Source organism: Melopsittacus undulatus, chromosome 10 (genome assembly GCF_012275295.1).
Source record: "Melopsittacus undulatus isolate bMelUnd1 chromosome 10, bMelUnd1.mat.Z, whole genome shotgun sequence".
Classification (NCBI taxonomy): domain Eukaryota; kingdom Metazoa; phylum Chordata; class Aves; order Psittaciformes; family Psittaculidae; genus Melopsittacus; species Melopsittacus undulatus.
This window is the reverse complement of record NC_047536.1, coordinates 24,239,997-24,267,515: the sequence shown is the minus strand read 5'-3', so window position 1 is coordinate 24,267,515 and position 27,519 is coordinate 24,239,997. Positions and strand designations below refer to the sequence as shown.

At 40.1% G+C, this 27,519-nt stretch overlaps 1 protein-coding gene across 1 annotated transcript in view; it reads left to right on the top strand.

Annotated features, from left to right (window-relative positions):
* Positions 1–20,284: 20,284 nt before the first annotated feature.
* Positions 20,285–27,519, top strand: part of LOC101872730 (cadherin-4) — a 457,816-nt gene continuing 450,581 nt past the window's right edge. Inside the window, exons 1-2 of the mRNA XM_034066742.1 lie at positions 20,285–20,409; positions 22,479–22,590. Of these exons, the coding sequence (XP_033922633.1) occupies positions 20,338–20,409; positions 22,479–22,590 (184 nt within the window). The 5' untranslated portion in view covers positions 20,285–20,337. The remainder of the gene's footprint in view (positions 20,410–22,478; positions 22,591–27,519) is intronic.

Genomic DNA, 27,519 nt, shown 5'->3' with positions numbered 1-27,519 from the left:
GATGGCACCACCCATCATTGCCTAAAAGGCATTTTAAAAATAGACTAACATCAGGTATTACATGAGCTTCAAAAGACCAAAGAAATGCCATGAATCTCCCCAGGCAGGGCAGCTTTCAGTCTTCCAAAAGGTTCCAAAACACTGTGGTGATCTATAGTTAACCATATGTTGAAATAGCCTCATTATTTATAATAGAGATGCAGCTTTCAGGTTTTGGAATTTTGAAGCATCTTCCTGGCATTTCATCTCTCCTGCATTATTTCTGAGCCTGAATTCTTCCTCACCTCGTCAGACAAGAGAAATCAGATACAGCACCTTTCATCACCCTGAGCTGCTTCCACAGTTATTGACTGAGGCATTTGGCAGCCTGATTCTAGATCATTACTGTAACAATATATTTTCCTTCATTTACAGGTAGGAATGTACATCTACTCTCCCAGTGTTCTGGGCTGAACAAAGTCCTTTGGGCTAAGCAAGACCAGAAGGTACAAAAGTAACAGACAGACCCCAGAAGGAAGTCCTCTTCTGCTTCACAATTGCCAAAGCAGGATTTATTGCTGTTACTACAGTTTGATGAGGCAGAGCTAATTGCAATAGGGATCCTACAACATCTTGCAGGAACAGAGGCAATAAGCTTCATATGAGAAGGTGGCCTCTTGTAGGAGATCTTAGGAATAGCATGTTCAGGTACTCATGTATGGTTTTACCAAGTTAATGAGCACTGCTGCCTTTTATGTAGGTAAGAATAGTGAAATTCTCAGACTTCAGCTTCTTTTTCCACTGTAAAGTTTTTACAGAGACAATCTGACTTATGACCTTGGATATTAAAAAAAGATTAAATGCATACATGCTTGCTTAATTTGCATGTGTCTCTGAACATTTGAGCTTACATACACTAAAGATGCATAGTACCTCTTCTCCTGAGCATCTTTGTAATATGGAATGCTGGCATTACCTAGCCATAAGTTTCTAGTAAGTATTTGTCATGAAGCTGTGGCAATTACTGAAATGACTGTGCATTTGCTCTATTGATTGTTGACCCACCAAAATAAAATTACATTTGGCTTCAGAGAATGCATTTACTGTACCTGAATATCACTTTGCTCTCCGCTGAGACTTATCAGCAAAAAAATGCAGTTAGCACTCTTAATGTTTTTCTTCTTAGTCTAAAAACATCTCATTAGAGAGACAAAAGAAAAATCACATTGAGATATAGATATGTAAATGCCATTTCACATTTGTGTCTTTGGAGTTAGATATTTCTAAGAGTTAAGCTACATACAGACACCACTGAAGTGATAAGAGGAGTGGTGTTTTTAGCATAGTCCTGGCGTGTCCATGAACCAGGAAGGCTCAGAAGGAAAAGGGACTGACAGTAGCTGCAGATGGGTTAAAAGGATGCATGGAAATTTGGATGGAGTAGTTCCTTGTATATTAGACTGAAGGCACTGACACTGTCTTATCTGTGTCATTGCTGACTAGTAATGTAGCCCTGACAATTTATAAGGCTAGGAAACTTGAGAGGCATAATTTTGTCCAGGATACTCATCATTGGTGCCTGCATTTTTTCTGTGTGTTATCTGTAGTTAGTCCTGCAGGCACCTATTTCTTTCAAAGCAGATGCAAATCTTCAGCATTAATGATTGTATGTATGCAGTGAGGTTCTCTACTGAAAATCTGGCTCTGTGTTCCTAAGTTGGTAGCACAAAGGAAACACAATTTAGCTTGAGTTGTGACTTATGTAGCAAAGTTGTAAGTATTCCTCATACAGAGAAGATCCCATGGGTTGGTAAATGCAGACTGCCTTCTACCAGTCATTATAAAAGGAAATTGTATACAGAGTCAGTAAGTTTGGCAAATGTGCTGATATCTTTAGTGCTTGTAATACAGTAGAATTTTTAAAATGTGACATATCTGAATCCAATAGCACTCAGGAGTTAGTCATAAATCCCCCCCCCCCCCATATTATTATCGCCTCATACACAGAACCAGTGATCACAAAATGCTGTACATGAACATAGGAAGCATTTACATTTGAGTCAGTTTGGAACAGAGGATTTGATTCTTCTTTATCATGTGACTATTTAGTACCAGTCCAACCGTCTTAGAATGAGGAGGAAAGCTCAAATTCCTCTTTGCATATCCTCTCTGGCATAATGCTGAATGCTTCCTTGATTATTTACAGATGGCTATAGTATACCCATTTCATCATATTGTGAGAGATGCACATAGCTTGTCATATAGAACTGTAGACATTTAGTAGCTTCAAATCATTTTCCCTTGTGGTTAATATAATGATTCTTGTTGATTTCAATGAGCACTGGGCAGGGCCACTAGCACAGTTTTTCCCCATATGTGTTCAAATGAATGTTTCTTGCCAATATTTTCAGGTTTATTGTAGCTTCCTTCTGCCTCAGGCAAGGAAAAACAACAGGACACAATGACAGCACATTATTGGAAGTAGCATGATAAATTCTAAATAGATATAATTAGCATGTGACCCAAAAGAGACCTGAATATAATTAATACTGAAATATGGTGCATGCATTATATAGGAAAACATATTGTGTATTCAGAGCGGATCGTTTGGAGAATGGAGGTTGTCTCTAAGTGGCTTGTCATTTTTCCATTTTAATCGGAATTGAAATTTCTGCACTTGAAGAAACAGAGAACAATCATTAAAAACACTTGGACTTTAGAAATGACACCACCTGCTTCCTTTACCTCTTTTTTATTGTGACAGTGGGCAAAAATCCTTAAATCTACAACTGGGGAAATGTGCACTAATGGGGAAACAGACCTCTGAGGAGCTAGCAGATTGACAAGCTGTTCAGGAGCATGAGGCTTTTCAGCAAATAACATTCACTTACCTAGTAGTTTTTGGTAGATTATGTCATATCTAGAAGTCCATACTTATTTGAACCAAGCAAAGTGAATGAATAACACATACATAATGAGCATCCATGAAAAAGGGAAGAAACATCTCCCATATGAGGTGAAGATGAAGAGAGGTAAAGCCACCAGTGAGCTGTGAATGTGTTGCCTTCTGAGTGACATTCAGTTCAGATCACACAACAGCTCATTATGCAGTCTGTTTATACCAGAGGGAAACAAATATAAAAGTTAGTCCTTTATATTTAACATTGAACACAAAGACTTAAAGTGAACTGAAAGACTTCATTATGGAATGTGATATCACCCTTTGTGTATTGCCAGGTCTTATTTTGAGTAAACTGAATCATTTTAGTGAGGGTTTAAAACACTTTATATCAAATATTTAATTAACATTTATTCTGCAACTTTGGAAGCTGAAGCTTTGGATCCAGGATATAATTTTTTATCAGTGAATAAATATAAACCAGATGTTAAGCAGAGGCAATAAATTTCTTCTTAATTGTAACTCTAGATATGCCCTTCTCACCAAAACACGTTTCTTTTTCTCTGTAGCTTTAATTTGCAGCTCTGTAACTGACACAGTCCACTGTGAAGCTGAATTTTTGGTTTTATTAGTTCTTCCAATTACATTTTTGCACTGAGATAAATGCAAGCTCATAGCCACATTTCCCAGTAGTACTCTTCACAAACAGACTATGTCATGTCTTAGAAGTTGCAAATTCAATATTTTGGATTTTGTGGCAATCCTGTCTGCTGAGGTTGTTATGACAGAAGGTATCTGGCATTTTTGTTCTTAAAATCTCGTATGTGTGATTGTATAATAGACTAAAGGATGGCTTGTGTCTGCAGGCAGACTATCTTGCTTTGTGACCTTGCTAGAAAACTTCATTAGTTAAATGAAGTTTGATTTGAAGCAGAGCTGAATAAAAGCTCTTTAAGATAAACCCAGATTGCAGTGGGAAGTGCTGTCAGTCAGCCACAGTCTAGCACTTTTCTGTGAGTTAGTGCTTGGAAGTGATGTGTCTCTGGGTTTTGAACCATTGCCCAACATAAAATGGAGCTTTCAAAATGTGAGTTCATTAAAGATAGCATAACAATGTTCACAGAAGTGGCATAATTGGACCTAATAGTTTGTTTCACCGTGTTTCATGTGTTCTAAATGTTTTCATCAATTAATAATTATTCTGCATTATTTCTTTTTTCTTCGCTAAATAGTTGTTTAATATTATGGTTGAAAATAGTGAAACTCTTCCCTTATCTGTGATTTCCAAGCAATTAGTTCTGGGCAATGGGTTGCCCATGAAAACTCCTGATATGTCTCATGGCCAGAAGAAATAAAAGGCTAAAGCAAACTGAAGTTATTATAGAACAAATTATAGACTTCTGCACAATATTGCTCAGTATTGTTGCCTCTTGGCAAACAAAGCTTTGGATGGCTATCCTAGGAAAAAGCCAAACTGCCTCATGTTTGCTTTATTTATATTAAGTGATTTTATAATGAATCTGGTTCAGATTTAGGAGACTGCAGAGGAGGTTAAAGAGAGATCTAAGGGGGGGAAAAATAAGAGAAAAAGAAAAATGTTCATTGTGCTGATCATAATGATATTTGAATTTATCTTGAAATGTGTATTAATTGAGTATTCAAGCTGCTTGAATCTCCACATGTTCATGCTTTTCATTATATGAAAATTACGTGACAAAGTGCAAAATTTTTTATAATTGCTGCAGAATGTTTTATTAGCTTTATTTCCAGGACTGTCCTGTTACATTATTCAGTGCTAGTAGCAAGCTGTTCATCTTCGGTAGACAATGCACAACATGAATCTTCAGACCTCTGTGAAGATGGGTCTGTTAATACATGAAGGGGAATGTTTCCTATACCAGAGTATCATCCACAGCAGAATGGCTGAGCAGTTTTTCATGATGCTTTGATAAACAATTAAGCAAAGGCAATTATAATTCAATCCAATCGTATTGAAATCAATAGAACCACTAAACTGGACTACTGAGCTGCATGACTGGAGAAGACTATTCCTGAAGACCATCAAACTTCTAGCAAAACTATGCTCTTAATTCCAAAAAATGTGTGGCTACTGCAAATCCCTTACAAAATGTACTGTTAAACTAAAGACACAGTGGCCTCTAGTTTCCCTGAGTTTTCAAGCCATTTAAATAGTCCACTCACTTTTCTTTTGTTGTTAAATTTTAAACTCCAAATTGTGATCTCTATCAGTCATACTGCAAGTGTTTTATTTTACCCTTTTCCAACAGTGGATACCATTTTTAAGCTGTTATGAGCTACTAGTTGTATACAAAATAATGCTTCTGATGGTAAAATTGCCAGTTACACATAGTAATTCCTTCATTGACTGTCAGACCTGTCATGCTGCAGAAAGGTAGGTCAGTTGAATTGGTTATTAAGGAATCTATTAAAAAATGAGCTTTTGGTGTTTGTTTCCACAAAATAAAAAAAAAGGAATGGCTATATCATTTATCTGTGGGAAGTGAATGTCTTTATCCTTTTTAGCCGATTAATAAACTGCGATCCCTAGCACAGTGATTTCAGGATCATGCCATTATTTGCTAATTCTTCATTTCTTCATTTCCTAAGAAAATATTAAAATTGCAGTTGGCCACAGTGGGACAGGCCCATGTATCACTGGAGCAACCAGTAATTTATGATGCATTTGGAACTCTATATTAACATTTCAGACTGTAAAGAAGTTTCATATTGAACAAGGTCACGCCTGATTGTATGATTAAATAATTTGAAATTGTTATTAAATTTTGCATTTATCCAGCTTTTCAGCATGACTATTTTACTTTGGGGCACTCAGTTAATCAAACCCACACAAGCTTTGTTGGGTCATGTTCGTTCCATCACCTATTTATGTAGCCATAAGTCCATCAGGTTAAACAAGCTGCAGAGGGGTTATAAAGTTTTTGTAAGTTGGTGTTTTTTTGTTTTTCCTTCAAACCTGGAAATTTGATATATATCAGTTGTTGTGGCCAGGTCTGTTTCATGCTTGGGCCAACACATTGTGAAATCTTCCCTTTTCACCAAGTTTTCAAGGTACAAAGCTGTGTACCTGGTGTACATTGGTAGCTCCAGTCCTCATTGATCCTCTTTATGGCACATCCAGTGCTTCAGAATGGTGGATCTATCCTAATGCCACCTCGCAGCGCTGAAAGCCCTGTTTGCACATGGAGAGAAGCAAACTACTGATCTGAGAGGGTGGATCTGAGATTTCTTTGGACTTCTGAGATAGAGTGGCTGGTTAAACTTAGGTGTCCTAAATCTCTTGCTTGAACCTAATCAGTATTTGGGGAAAAAAAAGTAGGAATATTTTGCATGTTAATAAAGTGCTGTTTGTAATGGATGGCACAAAGATGGGGTTTGAGCACATGTTTTTTTCTTGTGATTGAGACATTAGTCTCTACAGCCCCTTAAACATAAACTAGGGTACAATATATTAATACTGAATGTATTTTTAATTGAATAAAATCATTATGGAGTTTGCTGCTTGCAAACCCCCACTAATATCCACATTTCTCCTGTAGAAATCTGTGAAACTGAATCTCTCCTGCAAAATTACACTAAGCCATCTTTCATCCTGCTACTTAGCAAGGACCTTTGGTCCTTGTTTCTCGCCTCTTTTCCTCAGCTATAGCACTTGTCAGTTTGTATTATGCATACTTGTAAGTAACAGAAAATGAAAAAAGATAATATCCAGGTAGAAGGTCATGGAAGTTTTACAAAGTGACCTTTGAATAATGCCAAATGATAATTAAAGTATTGGATTTACTGTGCATGTGCATAAATGTATATATTCTTTTTTATATATATAGAAGTATTTATTGCATAAATATATATAGATATAATATTCTTATCATTTCCTTTTCCAGTAGCAGCTAAGCTCCAATACTGGAACATGTAACAGAAGTTCTACTGTTGATCTCAACAGTATTGGATCATGTCAAGAGGATAAAATAAAAACCAACTGTCATGTATGTTTTGTTCCCTGAATTTACTTTCTTTTGCCTTTGTGGTAGAGCTGGCCATCCTCCTTGGGAAGCCAAAGCATCTAATGAGGAGAGATGCTTAAGTGAACACTATTGTTCAAGTCAGTCCTGAAGCTGAGAAGAAGGATGGGAAGGCTGCATGCAAAAAATAGAGCAGCTCTGACTTTTGCCAGAAAGCTTGTCAAGGAAAAAAAAGATGTTCAGAGCTGGTATTTTTGCACTACATATTCAACATTCACAACAAACTCAGAATGCCAAAAAACATGGATTTTAATTGGAATGAAATGAAATGCGGAGCTTTGCATACTGAATGGCCGGTTCTGTGCCCTGTTCTCCTGTCTTTGTAAAGGAAAGGAAGGTTAACCTAAGTAATCAGATAGGGATTCCTTTTGTGTAATTGAATTTTTGATGGCTTTAATCCACCTACCAATGGTTTATTACATAAAAGCATGTCAGGGAGCAGAAAAGGAATATCTGGAGAGTTCAGCAATACAGAGCCAACAGAACGGTTCCAGGTGCTATGAAGAGGAGCAGGCTTCCAGCTCTTGTAACTGTCATTGCAGACCAAATACTCTGTCCCCAAGTCCCAAGGAAAATACCAGTGCTGTGACACATCAGCCACAGCTGAGGTGCATTTGCTCTAGTTCTGGATCTACAAGTTTTGTTCTGCTTTTAACACTGAACTGTGAAATAATAAATGTGCATTTGCAGACTTTATCTGTGGGCCTTGCCAGAGATATGTCATCTGATTGTGCATGTAGGTAGCATTTAACATAATCTGCCCTGGCACATTCATAAGATAAGACAAAAATAATATTTTATCACCATGCAGTAACAGCCTCTTATCAAACTCCAAAGTCTTAATTAGGGATTTCTCTCCGGGTCCCCACTTGTCTGATGACCATATAAATGTCTCAATTAGATAATTAATATGGTCCATACTGTATGATAGTATACAGCAATTTAAAGCAGTGAGTTCAACAGAAACATTTCTGTTTTATATTGGTAAGAATTCAGCTAAATATGGGAATCTACAAGTTCCTCTTCTGATATTGATTCTATTTTTTAACTTCTTAGAATGCTATTGTCTCCATTCTTCATACACTCTGAGAGATGACAGGATATTGGATTGTTTATGATGCTTGGCCTGAATGTCATTTTATATTTTATTTCAAGTTTTAATCGATTTTTGGTCTGTAGCGTGCAGATCAATATGCATACAAGTTGTACACATTCTAGAGTGGGAAGACCTACCCAGTGCTTCATTTATATTCCAAATCTATTATCCCTATTTTTCTTAGCTAAAAGCTTCTTGAAGATTTAAACAGGAGCTTTCAAGTTCTTATCCATTTCTACCACTATAGGAATTCTGCCTAATATTTAAACAAGTTTTTAGTGAATGAGAATAACACTGAGAGGTAATATCTTATTCTGTAAGTCATACAAAGCCATTAAGTTTCCAGAATTTTCCCTTGATTGTTCTTTAAATATAAGGTGTTATATTTGGGTTTTTTTCCAAGTAAAGACCAAAGATAAAATGGCCATGAAAGCATTCACAGTCTAAGGTGCTTGTGTCTTCTAAGTGAGGAGATTCATACTTGAGCATCCTTGCAGATCCAGCCTGGAGCAAGGTGGATCAGCCATGTGGGAAAGAATTTTACATTAATTTCCCAGTAAAAGACAGCTGGATAGATGGGAGCGTTGTTTTGGAACATCTCCATGTTTCCTCTTGGGTAGTGGCAGCAGAGTCTGACCCAGGCTGTGCATAGCCGGGACAAAGCTCTAGAGGTGTAAACTGAACATTGTCACTCTTTGAACTTAACACACTCAGAGACGTTGATGTCAGAAACCAGAGTTAATTGTATGTAGCAAGATCCAAGGCCAAATTTACAGGTAATTTAATATAAAGAAAATGAATACCAGAAAGCCAATAAAAATTGAAAACTCATCTGAAGAGCTGAGGTTGCTGCTACTGAGTTTGTAGTATCTGCTTTAGAGATACAACAGCAAGACTTCATCAGCTTAGAAAGTCTGCTTGTGGTTGGATTTATCCTGATCAAAAAACCTACTAAAGAAAAAAAAGGAAGTACAGGAACAGTAGGAAAAGCAGAGAGACAAGCAAGATGCCACAACACAGTGCTGGCCTCGGGAATATGAATTCTAACACTTGGAAAATACAGTAACGGCCTGCATCACAAAATTGACATTAATGATGAAACATATTGGTTGAATCTTGGGAAACCTAAAGTTGACTGCAGAGGGGCTGACAATCTGCTCTGTGTTTATGATGATGAGGTGAAGCCATTCATAAGCAAACACTTGCCAGAGGAATTTTGGACAGCTATACATTTGTTTGTAAATGTGTAAAGGGCTGTAAATGTGTAAAGGGCTGTCTAAAAATGTAAATGGAACATTTCAAAAATTCTGAAATAATATTTTAACTGATTCAGAAATTTGACTCAGAAAATGATTTTTGAGTTTTCATGATTTCCTTGTTTGGGGTAGCTTATTATTTTAATATGTCAAAAGCTTAGTATGGATGGAGAATAATTTCTACAATCACCTAACATTCTATTGTTGCTTTATGCAAATTCCTGATTTGCCAGTGCTTTTGGTGGTGCATGGGGGAGAAGGAAATTTCAGAAGAATCACTCTGGTTTTGGATCTGAGGCTGACTCTGTTCATGACACTTAAATTTTGCATTTCTGCTGCTCCCTCCAAAGCTCACTTTGGACAGCTGCTGTTTCTTATTGTGTGTTTGCATCTAGCTATTGTCTGTGGCTTAGAAGTTATGCTACAATGGGCATAAAGTTACTTTGGGTGTTGCCATTTTCTCTAAAATTGAAAAGGGTTCCTTCTGTTAAGACTTGTTTTTTTTTCACCTGTTATACTCTTTTTTATCAGATTTTCTGGTATAAAACTGTTTACCTATGATACTTCTTTCTCTCCTGAGAAATTCACATCTGTCTCTAGCATCTGTCTCTAGCTTCATTCAAAAACAGTGATGGGAAGAACATTAATTTTATGGATATATTTGTATCATCAAGTCTCTGTCAATAAATCATTTCTGATTTTCAAGAAGAACCTGCAGCCTCTACCTACAATAACTTTCAGAACCAGAGCTAATGCGGAGCAGCTAAAAATAATCATGTGGAACAAAAATGAAAAAATACAGAGAAGTCAATGTTGTGAGTTAACACTGACATATTTTTACCAGAAAAGGACCAAAGAATCAGCAAAGCATCAGCTTGTTTCAGCAAAATTTATAGTAGTAATCAGTTCCTGTACAGCTTTGATACCCTTTCAGCTTTTGACTCTTGATTTAAATCACTTCTCTGGGAATATTGTGAATAAAGCAGCACCCTGCACACAAGTACAGTTCACAAAAGGCACTAATCCTCTCTCCAGAAGTTCCACCTCTTTTTTTTTGTAAAGGCATTTTGCTCAGCACAGCAACTCACATAGGCAGATATTCACTGGGTTTCAGTGTGAGGTAATGTTTTAAGGTCCTTAAACTGGATAAATAATGCTGACTCCTAGATTATGTCTGGGCCTGGCTGTAGATACACCATCTACATGGGTGTCCAACTACAAAGTACTGAATTCATTCCATGATGATCTGAGGAATGCACCAACAGACCAGGTGGGATCCTGCAAATGTGATTTATATTTATATTCACTGCTCTATCCCTTCTTCTCATCCTTTGTTTTTTAGGACAGACAAGTGGCAGAACAAAGGAATAAGCTGCTTCAGAGACTGTGGTTAAACAAATTCCTCCTCCATCAATAAAACAGGAGAAAAGCTTTGTGATTCCTGAACTCAGTGTCTCCATTCCTGGGACAGTGCAGTTGTGTCCTCTAATCCCTCCCTAGGATGTATTGCTGCAGCCTCAACTGAGAGGCAACATGTATATACAGTTGCTTGGGGCAAGAACTCGCATGGGTGTCAAAATGTCAAAACAGTTCCTCTGCTGCCTGCATTTATACTCCTCCTGGGACTGAGGAGAGCAGAAGTTGCAAGCTTGCAATCTCCTTCCAAATTTCCATCCTATTTTTAAATTGCATCTTTTTGGAGGGTGGGAGGGAGTAAATCAAGATGTAGATACATACTCCAGAAAGAACATGTTCTACTTTAATTTTTTTTTGTCACTTGATATAAAATAAGACTTTCTTTTAAAAACAAGATTACTATTTCTGGAATAATCTCGAGTATTTATTCAAACCAAGGCTTTTTTCCTTCATTGTCATTTGGTAAGTGTGTCAGGTTCTAACACCATAAACTCGGAGAAAACAGTGCTAATTAATTAAAAAGGAACAAAAGTAAGCCAGACAAAGCTTTTTAAAAATTAGAATTGTTTTCTATAACACTCCACTTCAGATGCTGTATGCCAGGGCTCAATCTTTGGATTTCTTTAATCATTTGGATTGGCCTGTTCTTCCTCCTGATTTATCCAGTGGTGCAGAAGGATTACATCAGCATAATGGACACTTGTTAAGTGTCTACATCAGTATAATCAGCTTGGCAGTGTTCTGATTTATTCCTTCTTGAAAAGCGTGGCATCATAAAGATGCTGTACTGTATATAGCACCACTTAGTGGCAGAAGGCTACTTCAAATTCGCCCTTCTGAAATCTAATCTGAGGAACTTTGTTGCAAGTGAGACCAAACCGATACATCAGTTTTCCCTCCCCCCTGACTTTGCACATTCAGAGTCCCCCAGTGCTGCTATGAATCTGTCTCTCCAGCACAATAGGACTCTGGCTCTGAGCAGATCGCAGCATATCCCTTCTCTATCTCTTTTCTCCTCTCCGCTCATCCGTTTTCCTCATTTGGCTGTGCCTACGGAGATGGACAAGTACCTTTTGCCTGTGTTAGTGGCTGATCTCAAGTGTGTGCTGTGTGTAAATCAAAAGGTGCTACCCTGTCGGCTGTTATACTTGATTATCAACACAATGAGCAGAAAAGAAAATAGGAAAACATCACAAAGCAGGCTGAGGATGAATCCCTGCTTTCAGTAGCCAGAGCATTACCAAAACAACTCAGACAGGTATTTTTCTTTGCACAACACTAATGTCAGGGATGTTTATCATGTAATAGTGAAAATAGTTCATTGTAGTGAATTTTAGCAATGTTAGCAGAAGTTTCTAACTTTGGAAATATAAAGAGAACTACTCTGTTTAGGGATAATGGAACCTATAATAACATCAGTGCTTGGAAAAATTAAAACAGATGGATACTTCCTTCCTCACCAAAACTCACTGAACCTTCCAAAGGGATATTGTGCTGTCATGCTACAGCCACTGCTTGCATGGGAAGAAAGAGTGCTTCATCAAGAAACATAAAGTAAAATCTGCTGTTTATAACACATACTGGACAAGCAACAGCAGGCTGCAAACTTCAGGTTTAATTTTAATGACACTATCTCAAGTGCCATTGCAGTAACTTTATTTTTTTTCGAGTGTTTCTTTACAGTACTTATAGAAATGGCTCTTTTCAAGCCATAGAATAGCACATTATGGCTATAAGTGAATAGGAAAACAGTAATGATAGAGAGGGTAAGTTCCATTCTTACTGTAAAGTTCCTCACAAGCATTTGCAGTTTCTTTCCAATGCCGTATCAGCTGTATTCTGATCGTGTGCTCTGCATCAGTTATTCCAGCACAGTACTGAGAACCAATTTTTTCAATCAGTTGTGTCCAAAATGCATATGCAATCTCACATCTGAGTTGTGTGTACAATTACTGAGATACCATGCGTGCATTGGGTAATTTCTCACATAAATGCACTTAATTAGTCATCTGTGCATGAGCTCTCCTATTTGCATACATACTTAGGGCAATTTTGCATGCAAATTAAGCACTTTATATATATATATGTAAAAGTTTGACTCTCATCATGTTTACTAAACAGAAGCTTATGTTAGATCTGGAAGAAAATAATTAAGTTGTCTGACAGCATACAATACAATGTGGTAGCTTGCATATGGGTTATTATAGTGTCCACATCCTGCTGAGGTTTTCACAGAAAGGTTATTAGATTTATCTCTCATAAAATACTTGAGGATCAGCTGTGTAAATGACCAATCTGTTGAAATATCCGGATAGGTGAAGTACAGGTTATGCAATTCTGCCCATAACTTGCACCAGATATTATTTGTATTTGTTGTTGAAACCTTATAATAAAAATGCCCCATCTTAATCCTGTGCTTCTTCTGAGGCTACAATAAAACCTGCTAGGTGATTTTGACATTTTGTATTGACGGATTAGTACAGTCAAGTACAATATGCTTTATTAAACCACAAGTCTGCCTGTAACTCATAATGGAAGATGGTGTAGGACTATCTCCCTTAACGTTTCTCTCTCAGAGAGATCAAAACCACATATTATCCATTGTCTACCAGAGTTACTTTTTTAGCTGGGGGTTACCCAGTCTTGTATGTACCGGTATTTTTAGTGTCTACACATGTGTCCTAGACACAGTTGGAGACAACCTGACTTAAAAGCATGTGTGCAGTTTGGAACAGATTAGATGATGTGAGACCACAGGATCTACTGGTCAGAGTTAACAGGATAACTACAGATAATCTCATTAGATTAATGCATGAACTTGAAAAATAAATCTTTGGAGTTCAGATATTTCTAGACACTGCCAAAAGGCAGAAGTTACTCTGTACACAGGACTCTCTGGGCTTGCGCAAGAACCCTACGAAACCCAAAAAATAGCACATATCAGTTGAACAGTAGAGTCAGGTCACAACTGCCAATGGCAGCAAAATTTTTTACCTTGTGACTCTTTCTCTTCTTTTCTGTTTATGTGTGTGGGGAGGACTTTGGGCTTTATTATTTTTAGCCTGCAATCACTCTGTATTATTCAGCTTACCATGTATACAACGTTCCTAAATAGTTCCCTTTCTTTTATCTCTAGGCTTTATTTCACTTAGGCATGTAATATTAGTAGTAGAACTCCTCCACACCATATTATTATCCTTATTTATAGCTAAATCATAGTGATTCAGATATTCAGATAAATTTTATATACATCTGTAACTTGGCTGAAGTTGCATGGAGACAAACACTAAATTTCTCACTACCTTCTTAAACTGGAAATGTACTGAATTTCTTCAAGTGTGTGATATTTTGTCATAAAGTAATCTCTTGCAAAAGCCCATCTCTCCCTCTCCAAGTTTTCTTTTCTCATCTTTTCAGCTCTCCTATTCAAATCCATAAGCTGTCAAATCTGTCACTTGTAAAGTGTTTTGTCTTCCAGGTGGGTTTTGGCCAAAGATGCTGACAGCTCCAGAAAATGACTTCATACTAAATAGGTAACTGGGGCTTTCTCTGAGGAGTTCTGCCTCAGCATTAAGCATGCACACACACACACCTTTAGAGTATCTGCTGTGGTGCTAAAACTGTTGGATATATGCAAGAGGAAGGAATATTTGGGAGGCATACAAAAAAGCTGGATGCCACAAAAGGCAGAGAGAGCTCAGAATAAAACTTCTATTTATGCTTTACCAATCTGTGCAGAAGAAAACATGTACTTGTTTTTTTTTCTGATGAAGAAGAAAAAGAGCATGTATTGTCAGTAATATAAGAAAGCCCCATGAGGACCCCATATTTTTGATACATAGAAGAGTATCTTTACTAATATTTACTAATATTTCTGCTTGTACCAGTGTAACTTATTTTGAGATAGGGGCTGGAATAAGTTATATTAATGTGAACATTTTAGTATCAGTAGAGCCATGTTCATCAGAAGTGGAAAGGCAGGCAATGGTGAAGTGATGAAAAGAATTGCTGCTATAAGCATCAAAAACAGAAAAAGTTTCAAGTCTGAAAAATCCCCATTTTCCTACGACAGTCCCTATAAAAGCCTGTTAATTATGTTGATATTAATTTGGAGTGTTTTGATGTGTGATGAGTAAAAATTATCGAGCTCTAATGATTGCTAGGGTAGACCCTGTCCCTTCCCCTGGTACCTTGTTGCATCTGTGAGTATATGCAGTGGTATGAGAGATCACAGGGACAGGACTTGTCAGAAAAACCTCCTCAGCTGCTTAGGAGGGTGCTTGGAGAGGGTGGGGAGGAAATCACTTGGTTTATATCACTTCAATAAGGTTCTTCTCAGATTGCTGTTACAGCATAAAGCCTAGTGTGAATGCAACCATTTTTAGATGATGACTACTTTAGGTAACTCATTGTTTCTGAGGTGATGACACAATAACGCTTAAACACACGCTTGTATGAAGAGTGCCTTAAAATCAGTGAGTTTGTGGAGGCTTTGGGGAAACCGGGAATCTGTGGCCTTCCTCTCTTTTGTAAGAGGGCATGATGGCTGTTAAATATTGGTTTTGCTAAACCTGGTGGGGTTTCATTGTTCCCCTGATCTGAAACACTGCATCACAGAGTAGCCTGGGAAGCTGTCTGCCTGCTGTGTCTGGCATCTCTTGGAGTGTATTCTCATGGTGACTTCTTGTCTGAGGCACCCATGTTTACCCATCAACCAGAGAGGTCATTTTCTGAAGCTGTTACAAGGGGAATATTGACATAAATAGGCACATAAAATAGGTATCTTCTGAGAACAAACCTAATTCTGCTTTAGTTTTTTTTAATACCAACTGCAGTCCACTGTAATGACACAGACCTATAAAACCTCTCAGGCAACTTTTGCTTTTTTTCTCCATTTTTGCAGGAATAGAATATTTTAATAATAAAAAGCTAGATATCTTACTGTTTTGCATAGTTCAATTTTGTTTTACAATATTTTAATAAGAGTTACATTAGTATAAGGTGTGTTATTTCACTTAAGGTGAAAGAGACAAAGAATGGGGATTTTTAAATTGATTTTAATATAGCCATTGCTGGCATGCTGCCATAAATGCTTGCATAGTTCAGGGAGAACACCACAGTGTGTCTCATAATTGAAGGTCAGACTACACCAAAGTTGGCCTCCCTTGGTCAGTGTAATTAACTGAGCAGGAAGGTTTTGTATAGGGCCTCTGAAGCTGTATTTTCCTCATTGCCATTCACATTACGAACTCAGAAAGAGAATCAATAGGATCCACAATGTACTTGATCAGTAGATAGTGTAAAAGAGAGAAAGTTCAAATTCCTTGGCACTGCAGAAAGCAGGCACTGTCTGGCAGGACTGAAAATGTGACTTCAAAAATCCTGTTTAACCAGGAAGGTAGATGTATCTTTCTCACCATTCCAGCACACAGGTAGCACATGCAGAGTAGTATAGAATCAGCTTACATTAAAGCGTATTCTGTTCTCATTCAGTGCTGCTTTTTTCCTGTGGATTTGTTCAAGTCACTTTCTCCTCCACAATTCATCATTTTGTCTTTAGATTTTGTACTGGAGCCAGGTCATAGGTAATCCAGAATCTTGAGTTGTGCCCAACCATTTGTGTAGTTGCAGTAATTTGCTGCTGCTTTAAAAAATTACATAAATGTACCAAAGTCTGGCTCTTACTGTTATTATTTTCCCTCTATGGTTGTGACCTTCCTACACAGGAGCATCCTTTGTTTCCTGTTTTGGTTTCTGCCTCGGTCTGGTAGATGCTTAAGTCTTTCCCTGATCATTAATTTCTCTTAAACTTTGATTTATCTTCCACTTCTGTTCCGTCTTGTCCTATCTTCCCTACAAATCATAAGATCCCAAACATGAAATCTGAAAGCATTTCATATTCATTTCAGTTCTGAACTACTGATATAAATGTATTATTTGCCATTATCTATCACTCCAGAACCATCATTATTTATCTGGTTCTGTCCTTTGTTACTACTTTTGACACAAATCAAAACTAGTAATAATGACTCTTGAAATCACCATCCAGCTTGCTATCTCCTATTTAAGAAGCAAGAACTATCAGGTCATACAGAAGAAACCTGAAATATGTTCTGCACACTGTATTAATTTAATTTATTCTTACTTATCTGAGTTTTTAGTAAAACAACTTTTTATCCTTAGCATCTAGGCCATAACCTTTTACTTGAGTTCAGAGAAACATTTAGTTGTCATAGGATTAAACAGGTTAAGCCAGTGGAAATATTTCCCAAAATGAGGAATTCAGATATCAGCCCTAAGCTAGGAAGGCAAAAGCCTCTTGAGACTTTGTTTTCTCACCTCCTGTCCATTTAATTTGTTATTCCCATGCTTTCACATATTCGATGGCTGCTTGACAATTCTATTTTATGTTGTACTGTCCCTCAGTGATCACACCTCCCTCTCTCTCATTTCCTATCTGCGGTCACACAGCTCACATCTGATACTCATCTCCACCACTAAGGGTTCTATTGTCCCCTTGATATGTACGCACAACTCCCACTGCTGTCAACAGGAATTACACGTGTGCCTCAAGGAGAGAAAAATCCCTTGTGTACTCTACGCTCCTCATTATCTTGGCATAGTCAGTTCTGTAGATGTCTTGTCTATGAGCCTTTTATTCTCTTGAGTGTTGTGCAGTATAGCAAGTTGGCTCTTAGGATCAGCAGTTTTGCTCTTGAGGTGTTTAGCAAGTTGATTTACTGTGCATGTGTATGCTCTTCAATGTCTTCATCCAGCCAAATCCACATCTTGCAGCATTCATATGTTAGACAGTAGAGCTTCCTATTTCCTTTTTATGCAGGAATACCAATTCATAGTCTCCCAGCAGACTCAAGGCAAAGTGAGAGTCTGAAGCTAATCCTCCCAAATAACATATGTTCAGGCCCAGCTCAGGCCTGTATGCTTAAATGCAATGGGTTGTGAAAAATTCAATAGGTACAAAAATGTAAATAGCATATTTTAATTTTTCTTAAAGATCCAAAGGAAGATATTTTATAAGCACTTCATGTCAAGTGTTTCCAAACAGGGAAGTAGTTGAAATAGTAGCTGTTCAGTTAGCAGAACTTTAATTCCTTCTAAAATTAATCGGAGTGTCAAGAGTTGAAGGAAAATGGTTGAGTGAAAACAAGCACGTATGTAAAACACTGATTTCCACTGTGTGAACATTGGGTTCGTGTTCTCTTCTGGTCCTTCTGGAAACACGTCAGTTTGTAAAAGTACCTGATGTTATTAGAAACGTATCTGGGAAGCGTACTCACAGATACCACAGCTTAGAAAAGAGGGATGGCAAACTAATTTGGGAAAAAAATCAATTTCCCATCAGATTAGAAATCAACTGTAAACATGTTGAAGAATTCTGGTTTTTTTTCACTACTGCTCTGCCTTTTCTTCACAATCTGTTGTGGTGTCAGACTTATTTTGACAATACTTGTAGAACTTGTCATATTAGCAAAGTCATCAAGCAGAGCCAGCACATGCACAGCAACAGCTGTAGTTCAGCAAGAGTCAAAAGAACTGGCCATAGGTATTCACAAGGAAACAGCCACACTGTACTTTCACAAATCCAAAATATCCCCAGAAGTCTTCAGAGTACTTGTAGTTTCATTTAAATAGCAACAACTGCAGCTGCCCTTCAACCTGGCACTATTTACTGCAAACTTTGAAATTCAAGATAAAAGAAAAGGAACAAATTTAGATTTTATATATACAGATAAGGATTTATTTTTGCTGTGATGGTGTCACTTGATTATTTCTGCCTTTGTGAAAGTGCTTCACAAAAAAAAGGGTATACACTAAATTCGGTGCAATGATGGGATTTGTTTAACGTTATGTAACAAACTCAGAAATACTTGTTTAAAAACAGAATAAACCCCATAATCCAGTAAGACTGTAAATTGCTGGAGAAGGAACAATCTTTTCATTATTCGTGTCTACAGAGCTTAACACAATGAGGTCTCAGTTCTTTGCTAACATCTCTAGGTGTTAGCACAATGCTATTAAATCTACTCAATAGCAAAAGATGCCGCCAGTGGATTTATGTGTCTCATTCCTTTGGAAATGTGTGAATATAACAGAATAGTTTAATGGCCAGATTTTTCAGCTGCAATGTATGGTTTTGCACGTACATCAGATAGAATGCATCTATTTATGCAAATTGCTGTTGGATTTATATGCACAAAATATACATGCCTGAGAACTCCTATTTGTGGCATTGAGCTGCATTCAGAAAGGAAAAAAATCATGTTTGGATGCCAGGGCCACGCTGTAGGAAAATAGCAGGAGCCATACTTAGCACTCAGAACCACTGCTTTCCATTTTCAGTTGTCTGTGAAAATGAAACTGACTTGAAGTTTCACTTTCCAGCCCTGTTTTGATCTGCCTTTATCTTTACACCAGAAAACCTCTAGTTTAGTGCAGTTAGCTTTATCTGCTACTGATGTGAACACGGACTAGGCCTGACATGCCTGTTTTCCTCTAAATAAGGAAGGGCTAGGCACACACTGGCTCATGTACACAGCTGAGGAGCTAGTTCAGGCACTACAGATTTTTCTACCTGATCCCGAAACTCACGTTCACTCAAATCATTCTCTTCTCAGGACAGCACCTGCTGTACCATCCGCTGTTTCTGCCCAGAGTTTAGCTAACCCATGGGCAGAGTTAACCCCCAGAACAGTCTGGGGAGCAGTTCTTCCCTGCCAACCCCCAGGTCCTTGTGGCATTCTAGCAGTTTTCCCAGGACCATGTTTTCCCAGGTACTCCATGGCTGCCCTGCCAGGCATCACCCTCCCAACAAGGTGATACCCAGCGAAGGCCTCCGCAGGACAGGGTGATGGGGCTGTGATTCCCTCTGGTGTAATTTTTCCTCTCTTCAAGTATCTTGTTTTTTCTAGTAAAATACTATTTTTTTTTTCCTCTCTAGTACATTATTTTTTTCCGTGTAGATGTGCTGCTCCCCACATGCCACCTTCCCCTCACAGCCCAGGCTATCCTCACTGAACACATCCATCATCCCCGATCGATTTCTCTCCTGTGGACATGCCAGCTTTTCCTCCCTGCATACACTTGTTTCCCACCTGGACATGTTACATTTGTCACTAATGGGTACATCTTTCCCTGGATATATTAGTTTTCCCCTGGACACATTACTTTCTCCTCAATGGGTACATCTCTCACGTGGATATCCTGTTTCCTTCCCCTGAATATGTCACTTCGCTGTCCGCACAGGTACATTTGTTCTGTGAACATTCTGTTTTCTGCGGCCCCGCGTTCCCAAGTGCGCGCCCGCCCTCCGCGGGGCGCCGAGGGAGACACCGGCATCTGCCCCCCCCCCCAGTCCCCTCCTCACTGGCCGCGGCGGGGCGGTGCCTGTCGCTTTAAGGCAGCGCGTGCCCGCGCGGCCGGTGGGCGGGGCGTAGCGGTGGCGCGCGGCGGGCGCTTCACCTGCAGCCCAGAGCGGGCAGCGAGCGGCGGCGGAGGCGACGGGAGTGGGGCGGCAGCGACTGCACGGCCCCGGCTCTGCGCAGCGCAGCGCGGCTCAGCCGCACCGCAACAGCCCCTGCGGCTGGGCCGGCCGGGGCCGCCGCCGGGGCCATGAGGACCGGCTCGCGGGTGCTGCTCGCGCTGCTCGCGCTGCTCCTTCCCGTTTGGGGCTCGGTGGCAGCGGTAAGTGGGGCTGCACCGCGGGGATGGGGTAGAGGGGGAAGCAGCGCTCAAAGGCTCCGCGCCCCGCGGAAGCTTCCGCTGCCGCTCCGCGCCCTCCGCCTATACCCGCTGCAACTTCGGGGTCCGTGCGGCCAGGGTGCGGGAGCGTGAGAGTGGGTGAGTGGGAGCGGTGCCCCCGCAGCTTCCCACCGCCTTCGTTGTTTCTCCCTTGTTTTATCCTCTTTGCGGTTCTAAATCGCTGTTTTTAACGCCGTCGATCGCGTTGCATTTGGTGCCTCCGCCGCGCTGGTAGAAACTTGCCCTCCGCGGTGCACGGCTCCAGGTAAACTTCGCGGTAGCGGTGTGTCCCGGGGCCGCCGCTCCCGCGGAGCCTTAGCGCCCCAGCGCCGCCGCGCAGCGCTGCCCGTTCTCTGCCAGCCGCCCCTCCGCTGCAGCCGCACCGGCAACTTTTGTCTTTACGAGCCTGTAGGCACCGAATGGGCCTGATCCGCGCTGGCTCCAACGGCCTGAAAAGTTTGGGGTTTTCAGGGTGTCCCCCTCCACAAATTAAGTGCTGTGCGCGGAACATCAGCAGGTGCCGGAACGCGTGGCTGCAGCCGTACTGGGTGAGGGGGGCGACTGCTCTGTTCGATGCTGGGCTAGCCGCAAGAACAAGAGCCGTTTATTTTCGTCCCTGAATCCGCCTGTGCCAAGTTGAATCCGTGGTGTCCCGAGTGCAAGCCTTCGGAAGGCTGGCGGCTGGGCAGAGACAGCCCGGGTGCGCTCTCAGCTAGCGATCACCGTTTCAGTAATTGGGCAATTTTAGATCCAGAGCCCGTTATCTTCAGTCAGACCTATTGAAATATTTCTCAATGGCAACATCTTGCCAGGGACGGGTAGAGTCCACAGAGCCGCCGCTTCCCTGCGCTTCCCATGCAGTAGCTGGCATCCGTCTCCCGGGAGTGATTTTTAGCAGAGTATGTTGGCTTGCTTTCTGCTTACTAAGCTGTTCCGAAAGCACCCTCCGCTCCTTTTCCCTTCTGCCTCTCTCCGTAAAGCAGCATCGTCTGTTTCCAGGAGTGTTTTGGGGACCCCGGGGGAGCCTTGCTCGTCTCCCCGGAGAGGCAGGAGCACGCGTGGAGTTGCACTTTCTTGGGGAGGTGACTCTCCCGTTCCCCTGGCTTCGGCTGCGGGGACGAGGAGTTGGAGGTGCAGCCTGCATCTCTAAGCGATGCTCTGGCTTAGCCCTGCCGGCAGCCCGGGAGTGTTAGATATCCCTTGCCACCGGCACTTGTTTGTGCATAAGGCACCTGACACTTCTTAGGCATAAATCACTGCCTTATGTGCCTTTAGTGAGTTGGGGTCTGCGTTCTTCCTTGTAGGGGAACGGGTGCCTCGTCCCAAGGAGCCTGGAATGCTATGACTGGACTAACATATCTGTGTGGCAGGAGCTGGTTCCCTGCTGCGCAGTCCAAAGTTACAGTAGATTGTTTAGCTGGGTGCTTCCCCCGGGTGCTGGCAGGTTCTGTTTGGGACTGTGCCATTCAGTAACAATGTTGTATTTTTCTTTGGGCATCCCCTCCCCAGTGCTGGGCAGGCACAGAGCCTGGATGGAGGTTCACAGAGGCAGCAGCTGGCAGAAGGGGAAGGAAGGAGGCTTTAGGTGGTCATAAGTTCCTGAGGCCCCTGGGAGCTGGGATTTTATTCCTCCCGGGGTTTGCCCAGATTCTCAGTAGCAAAACTCAGTGATTTGGATGTTGCAACATCAGGCCTTTGCGTGGCTTCTGTATGAGTGCTAGCCTTGATGAATTGCTGCTCTTTGTTTCATCCCCTCTTCTGACAGTGCCCAATATCCCAGCCTTCCTACAAACAACGCTCTCTTGTAGTCAGGCAACTATGTGCTGGCCCGTTTTATTTTTGCAGTTACAGTATGGATCTGGTCCAAGAGATGGGCACTTCAGCACAAGCAATTTCTACTTGTACACTACTGTTCAGGTTTGCCTGTGCCTAAACACCTCGTCATTGGGTGCAAAATATTTTCCCAAATGACAGAAGTCATAGTGTGAGTCTTCCTCCTTTTGTTTTTGCAGGCACACAATGGGGATCTTACAGTTAGACCCACATGCAAGCCTGGCTTTTCAGAAGAAGACTACACAGCATTTGTCTCCCAAAGCATCATGGAAGGGCAGAAGTTACTCAAAGGTAAGTGGAATAAAACGCTTAATAGGTTCTGCAATAACTGTATTTTCAGGAGGTGAAAGGAGGCTTAAAGATGCTGGTTTTGATGGTGAAATGTCTGCAGAATTATGTTTGTAGGAGGATGAAACACTAAGTGGTTTACCTGAGTGCTGCTTTGAATACAGATGGATCATTCAAAGTCTGTGTGCTGTCTGCCTCAGGTAGATTGTTTGCCTATAATATGCGAGGTCATCATTTCACTTCTAAGTCTCCCACTCCCACCCTGTCTGAAGGAACTCTACATTTGATATTTTAGAAAGTATTTTATGTATGAAATTCAAAGATCCTTAAATTATCTCTGCTTTGAAATTCATGATAAAGCAGACGTTGTTGTTGGAGATGTGGTAAACAAGCCTACAGACATTCTGTTCACAAATGTGGCATTCATTTTCATTACTGCCCCACTAACAACATGAAAACACAGGCAAAAAGAAGCTACCAATTAGCTTTATAGTAATTGTGGGATTATAACCACTTCTGTGATTGTAAACTCTAAGACATCTTCATAATCCCAATAACAATAGATTATCCTGTACATTGATGTCTCTCCCTTTCAAGTTAAAAATAATTAAACTTTATATTTGCATCATATAGAAAATCTTTGTTTTACTCCAAGGCAATCTGTGAAGATGAAAATCCTTTCCCCACCCAAAGCACCCCCCTTGAATTAAATCACTAACCACTGGTGGATGCTATAGCAGTTCACTTGGCATATTGTGGAAGCTGGGGAGCACATCAGGACTTGATGCTCTGGTCAAGGGTTTATAACCCTTTGCTACTTTCTTCTGCATACATTTACTCACATGCATATGTATCTGCCAGAAAGCTGGGATTTCTGTCTTCCTCCACAGCAAACACCTGCTCAGTCACTTTGATTTTTCTTGAAAGAGAGAAAGATTTGACAGTGTTCTTTCTGGCTTCAACAGAATCCAGGACTGGACATTTTTTCTCTACATGAGTTGGCAGTCAATTTTGTTTCTGAGCTCAGTTGTCTTAGTTTTGCTGTTCAGGAATTCTCTTGACTGGCCTGGCATCAACTAGTAAACGCTGGGGAGTTTCTATTTAAAGAAAACCAAACAGGGATTTTAAATAGACAAGCCCAAGAATATAGCAACACTTGAAGAGAACCAAGTACCCCTTCTTTACATATTTAGTATCAGTTTTTCCCAAACTTATACACTGTAAGGCTGTATAGGTCAGTCTGTAAACAGTAAATTTCATAGTAAATTTCATGCTTTTTAGCTTTGGAAATTGCTTGATAAACATTGTCTTCCAAATACTGTAGGAAGTCTTGTCATTAATGTATTTGCTCAGATGAGTGTTTTTTGCAGTCTAGTGCTTGACAGACTGTGCTTCGTGTTTATGTAGGTGGACATTAGGGATGGAGCAGAAGGTCTGTTCAGGGGAGTTAGCTGGCAGTGACTTCGAAGACAGCACAGTGGTTGTCATTTCATTTCAGTTTTAACTGATAATTTTTAAATATGAAATTATATTTAGATAGGCTGTCAAGTTGATTTGAATGAAAATATATTTCTATTTAATTTTATGCTTTAGGGGCCAGCTGTAGTTTTACATTAGTCATGGCAAACCTGCCTCTGATTTAGGGCTGCACTGGCCCTCGGGTTATTGTGTATGCATGCGCCACTTGTGAGATTCATGTCCTGATAATGCTGTCACGAGTTATGCCATTTGTAAGCATTTTGTCAACTGGAGAAAGGGAAAAAAATGCAAATGCTGTGTTTGATAATAAATAAACACCTTTTAATCTATACTTAAATACATGCTGTGGTTTATCATAGAAAAAAAATGTAATTAATTTGTACAGTAATGGAGGAGAAAATTCTTTATGCTTGTGTTCTTTATATATACTCTAACATGTAAAATTGGTAGTTTTCCAGTTGAGGTTTAATTTTACTTCCTCACACTTGATGTGTCTGAAGCATAAAATGTTTATCTCTTTCTTCCATCTGGGTGAAGTATTGTACAATAGTTCAGACCAAAAATGGGTTCAGATTGCTTAGTGTATCATATTTGATAGATTGACATATGTACTGTTTCACACCATCTTACCACGCAAAGCTCTGCTGCCAGCTACCACCATCTTACTCATCAGCATTCAGTAATTCATTTTCAGGCCAAATGGGACTGTTTGCCTAAAAAAAATGTAGGCAGGAATTCACCTGTCAGTGCTTTCATGGAACTGGGGGGGGGATAAAGTGTGTGTCTGTGTAGTTCAGATGGCTCTCAGGGAATTCCAGTGATGCTGTGTAGTCCTCACTTGGTCCTCAGCAAGGACTGCTTGGTCTGTTTCAGAAATCGGGTGGTACGCAAACCTTGGCAAAGTGGTGATCTTCAGCCAGCATTGGGTAGTTTAGATATTACATGGTTCGGGTTAAGCTTTGTGGCAATAAACCCAGCATTTCCCTTTTAAGCTTTGTATCCAGCTCTCAAAAGTATGCGAAGTTATGAATGTATCAAAATGAAAGTGCTTGTAGTATTCTAGGTTTGAATCAAGTTAAACAGATAATGACTGCATATAATTGACTCATTCCAATGGAAATATCTTAGCTTTAATTTGACAACAAAAGCTTTTACAGAGTCATTGTTTTATTATAAGTATGCCATAAACTATTAACTACTACTTTGTGGCTCATCTTATTTGCCTGAGTCAGCTCTCTAACATCCTCAAAACACACAGATTCTACCAGGAGCTATTTGTTACACAGTAATTAACTTGTTTATGATAAATGGATGGGAGAAATGTCACGGCATTTTGTTTTATGTATAAATGAAAAGCATCTGCATTCTAAAAATTTCATGTTAATTAGACTTAAAATAGTTTCTTCCAGTAGTGCCACAAATACCACATATTACCCATTGCTGCCAACACTGTAGCCTTCTGCTGGGGTATTAACTGAGTTGATTTGTGGAGCCAGTGCCCACTTTAGAATTTGGTCTTTGTTTTTGTTTGCCAGATAATAAACTTAATCTTGATCACTAATGCATACTGATGGTTAAAATGGGATCATTAACTGTTTTCTTCAGCCTGAGGAAAAATCTCAAAGCCTGCAGTATGTTGGAGGACAGTTATGGCATGGGTATCTTTCTCTTTGCTAATCATTAATGTTAACATTGGTCCTAAGGGGTGGGAAGCAATGACATGCAGTACTGCACTGAAGGCAGTTCAGCAGTGCCTCAGGGGATCTGATCCCTGAGTATTAACTCAGGTGTATGGGAATGATGATGACTATTGGCCTCTTGGGGAAGGAGATAAATAAGGAGTAGGATGCTGAAAGTGACATGTAATATGATATAAAGGGAGCTGACACTCTCGATATTGGCTTTATGCCCTTTTCATTCTTTGTGAGGTTTTTGAAGATTGTAACTAAAAAAAAAAACCCAACAAAAAAACCACCATTTTTCTAAATTAGAAATACCAGTTTTATTGCTGTGCTGTGTGACCGTGGCAACTAGTAGTGGGTGGAATAACATCATGGTGTTAAACACGTTCTTCTCCCAGCATCGTACCATCCCGGTTGTAGCAGGTCACCTCTTAAAAATACAGCTATACAAAACAACTTGGAGCTTCCACTGTGATCAGCAGACAACGTAAGCAGTTGGAATGTACAGCCCCTTTTTTGTTTTAATGTGCATCTCTTCATCTGCAGTGATTCATGTTTCTGCTGCCCATCCTAAATAGTGCCTGCATGTAGCAGGAGAACTTCACTTGTGTGGGCAGTTACGTTTGGGTAGAAGCGCGTGGAAGCAGAGTTTATTTTCATACGGGAAGATGAATAAACGGTGCCAGCATGCTCTGCTTTAGGCAAGTGTATGAAACCAGAGGTAGCCAAGCTTCATGCAAATGTATAAAAATGTAATTGCTTCATAGTAAATTTTTTACTAGCATTGGTTTTGGTTAACAAAATGTATGTGTGTATATATATACGTATATATAAACTTCATGGAAATATCTGGGGTTTCATTCATAAGAATTCAGTGTGGAGGTCATCTCTTGCGAATTTTTTAGAGGTAGGATGTTTTTGCTGGTCCGAGCTTTTTGTTCTTCCCACCTGAGGTTTCAAAGCCTTCATCTTTTTCAGCCCTCATCATCTCCAGTAGGAGGGTTGCAAATATCGTTTTGAAAATACAGAACATAGATAAAAACCACCCAGATTAACAGTTCTTCATGGGATGGTGTAGAAGCAAACAATAAATAAAAATGCCAAAAGGATAAGGAGAGAACATGACCAAGCTCTTGTGAACTAGGTTTGAATTTGGTTGCTAGTAACTCATGTAATAGTAAATGTAGGGTTATACTCTACCTCCCTTTGCAGGTAAATGCACTGCATTCTTGTGGTTAAGATAATCTAGGAAACTGAATGTGGAGTGTTTGAGTGAAATGTACAAACAGCCTCCACTTGAAAAGAAAAAAAATATTACAGCTCCAAAATACTATTGCATCTGTGAAAACTGGCCTCGAAAGCATGAGACAAAGCTTTCAGGAGGAATGCCAACAGCTTTGCAAAGTGTCCAGGGGGAAGCAGCATGCCTCTGCAGTGACAAAACTGGCAAGCAAACGTGTATCTGAAATGTTGAATGTCCCCAATATGTGAAGGGGTTAATGGGGATGGTCTGCCTGTTTCTACATCTGGATCTAGAGTTTCTTCTCCTGGATCTAGAGTTCAAAAAATGCATAGGTACCCAGCTGCTGTTAACTTTGTTCACAGCTTGATGCAGGTCAAGGTCTACCTCTGAAGCATGCTCAAAGGGATGCTCCATCCTGGTGGCATCCTGGCTGTGGCCGTAGGGAGTGCAGGGTGTCTGCAGTGCTGCATGTGCAGCTGGTCATGCCTCTGTCTTCTGAGTGACCCTTGGGGTGTTACACAGTTGTTT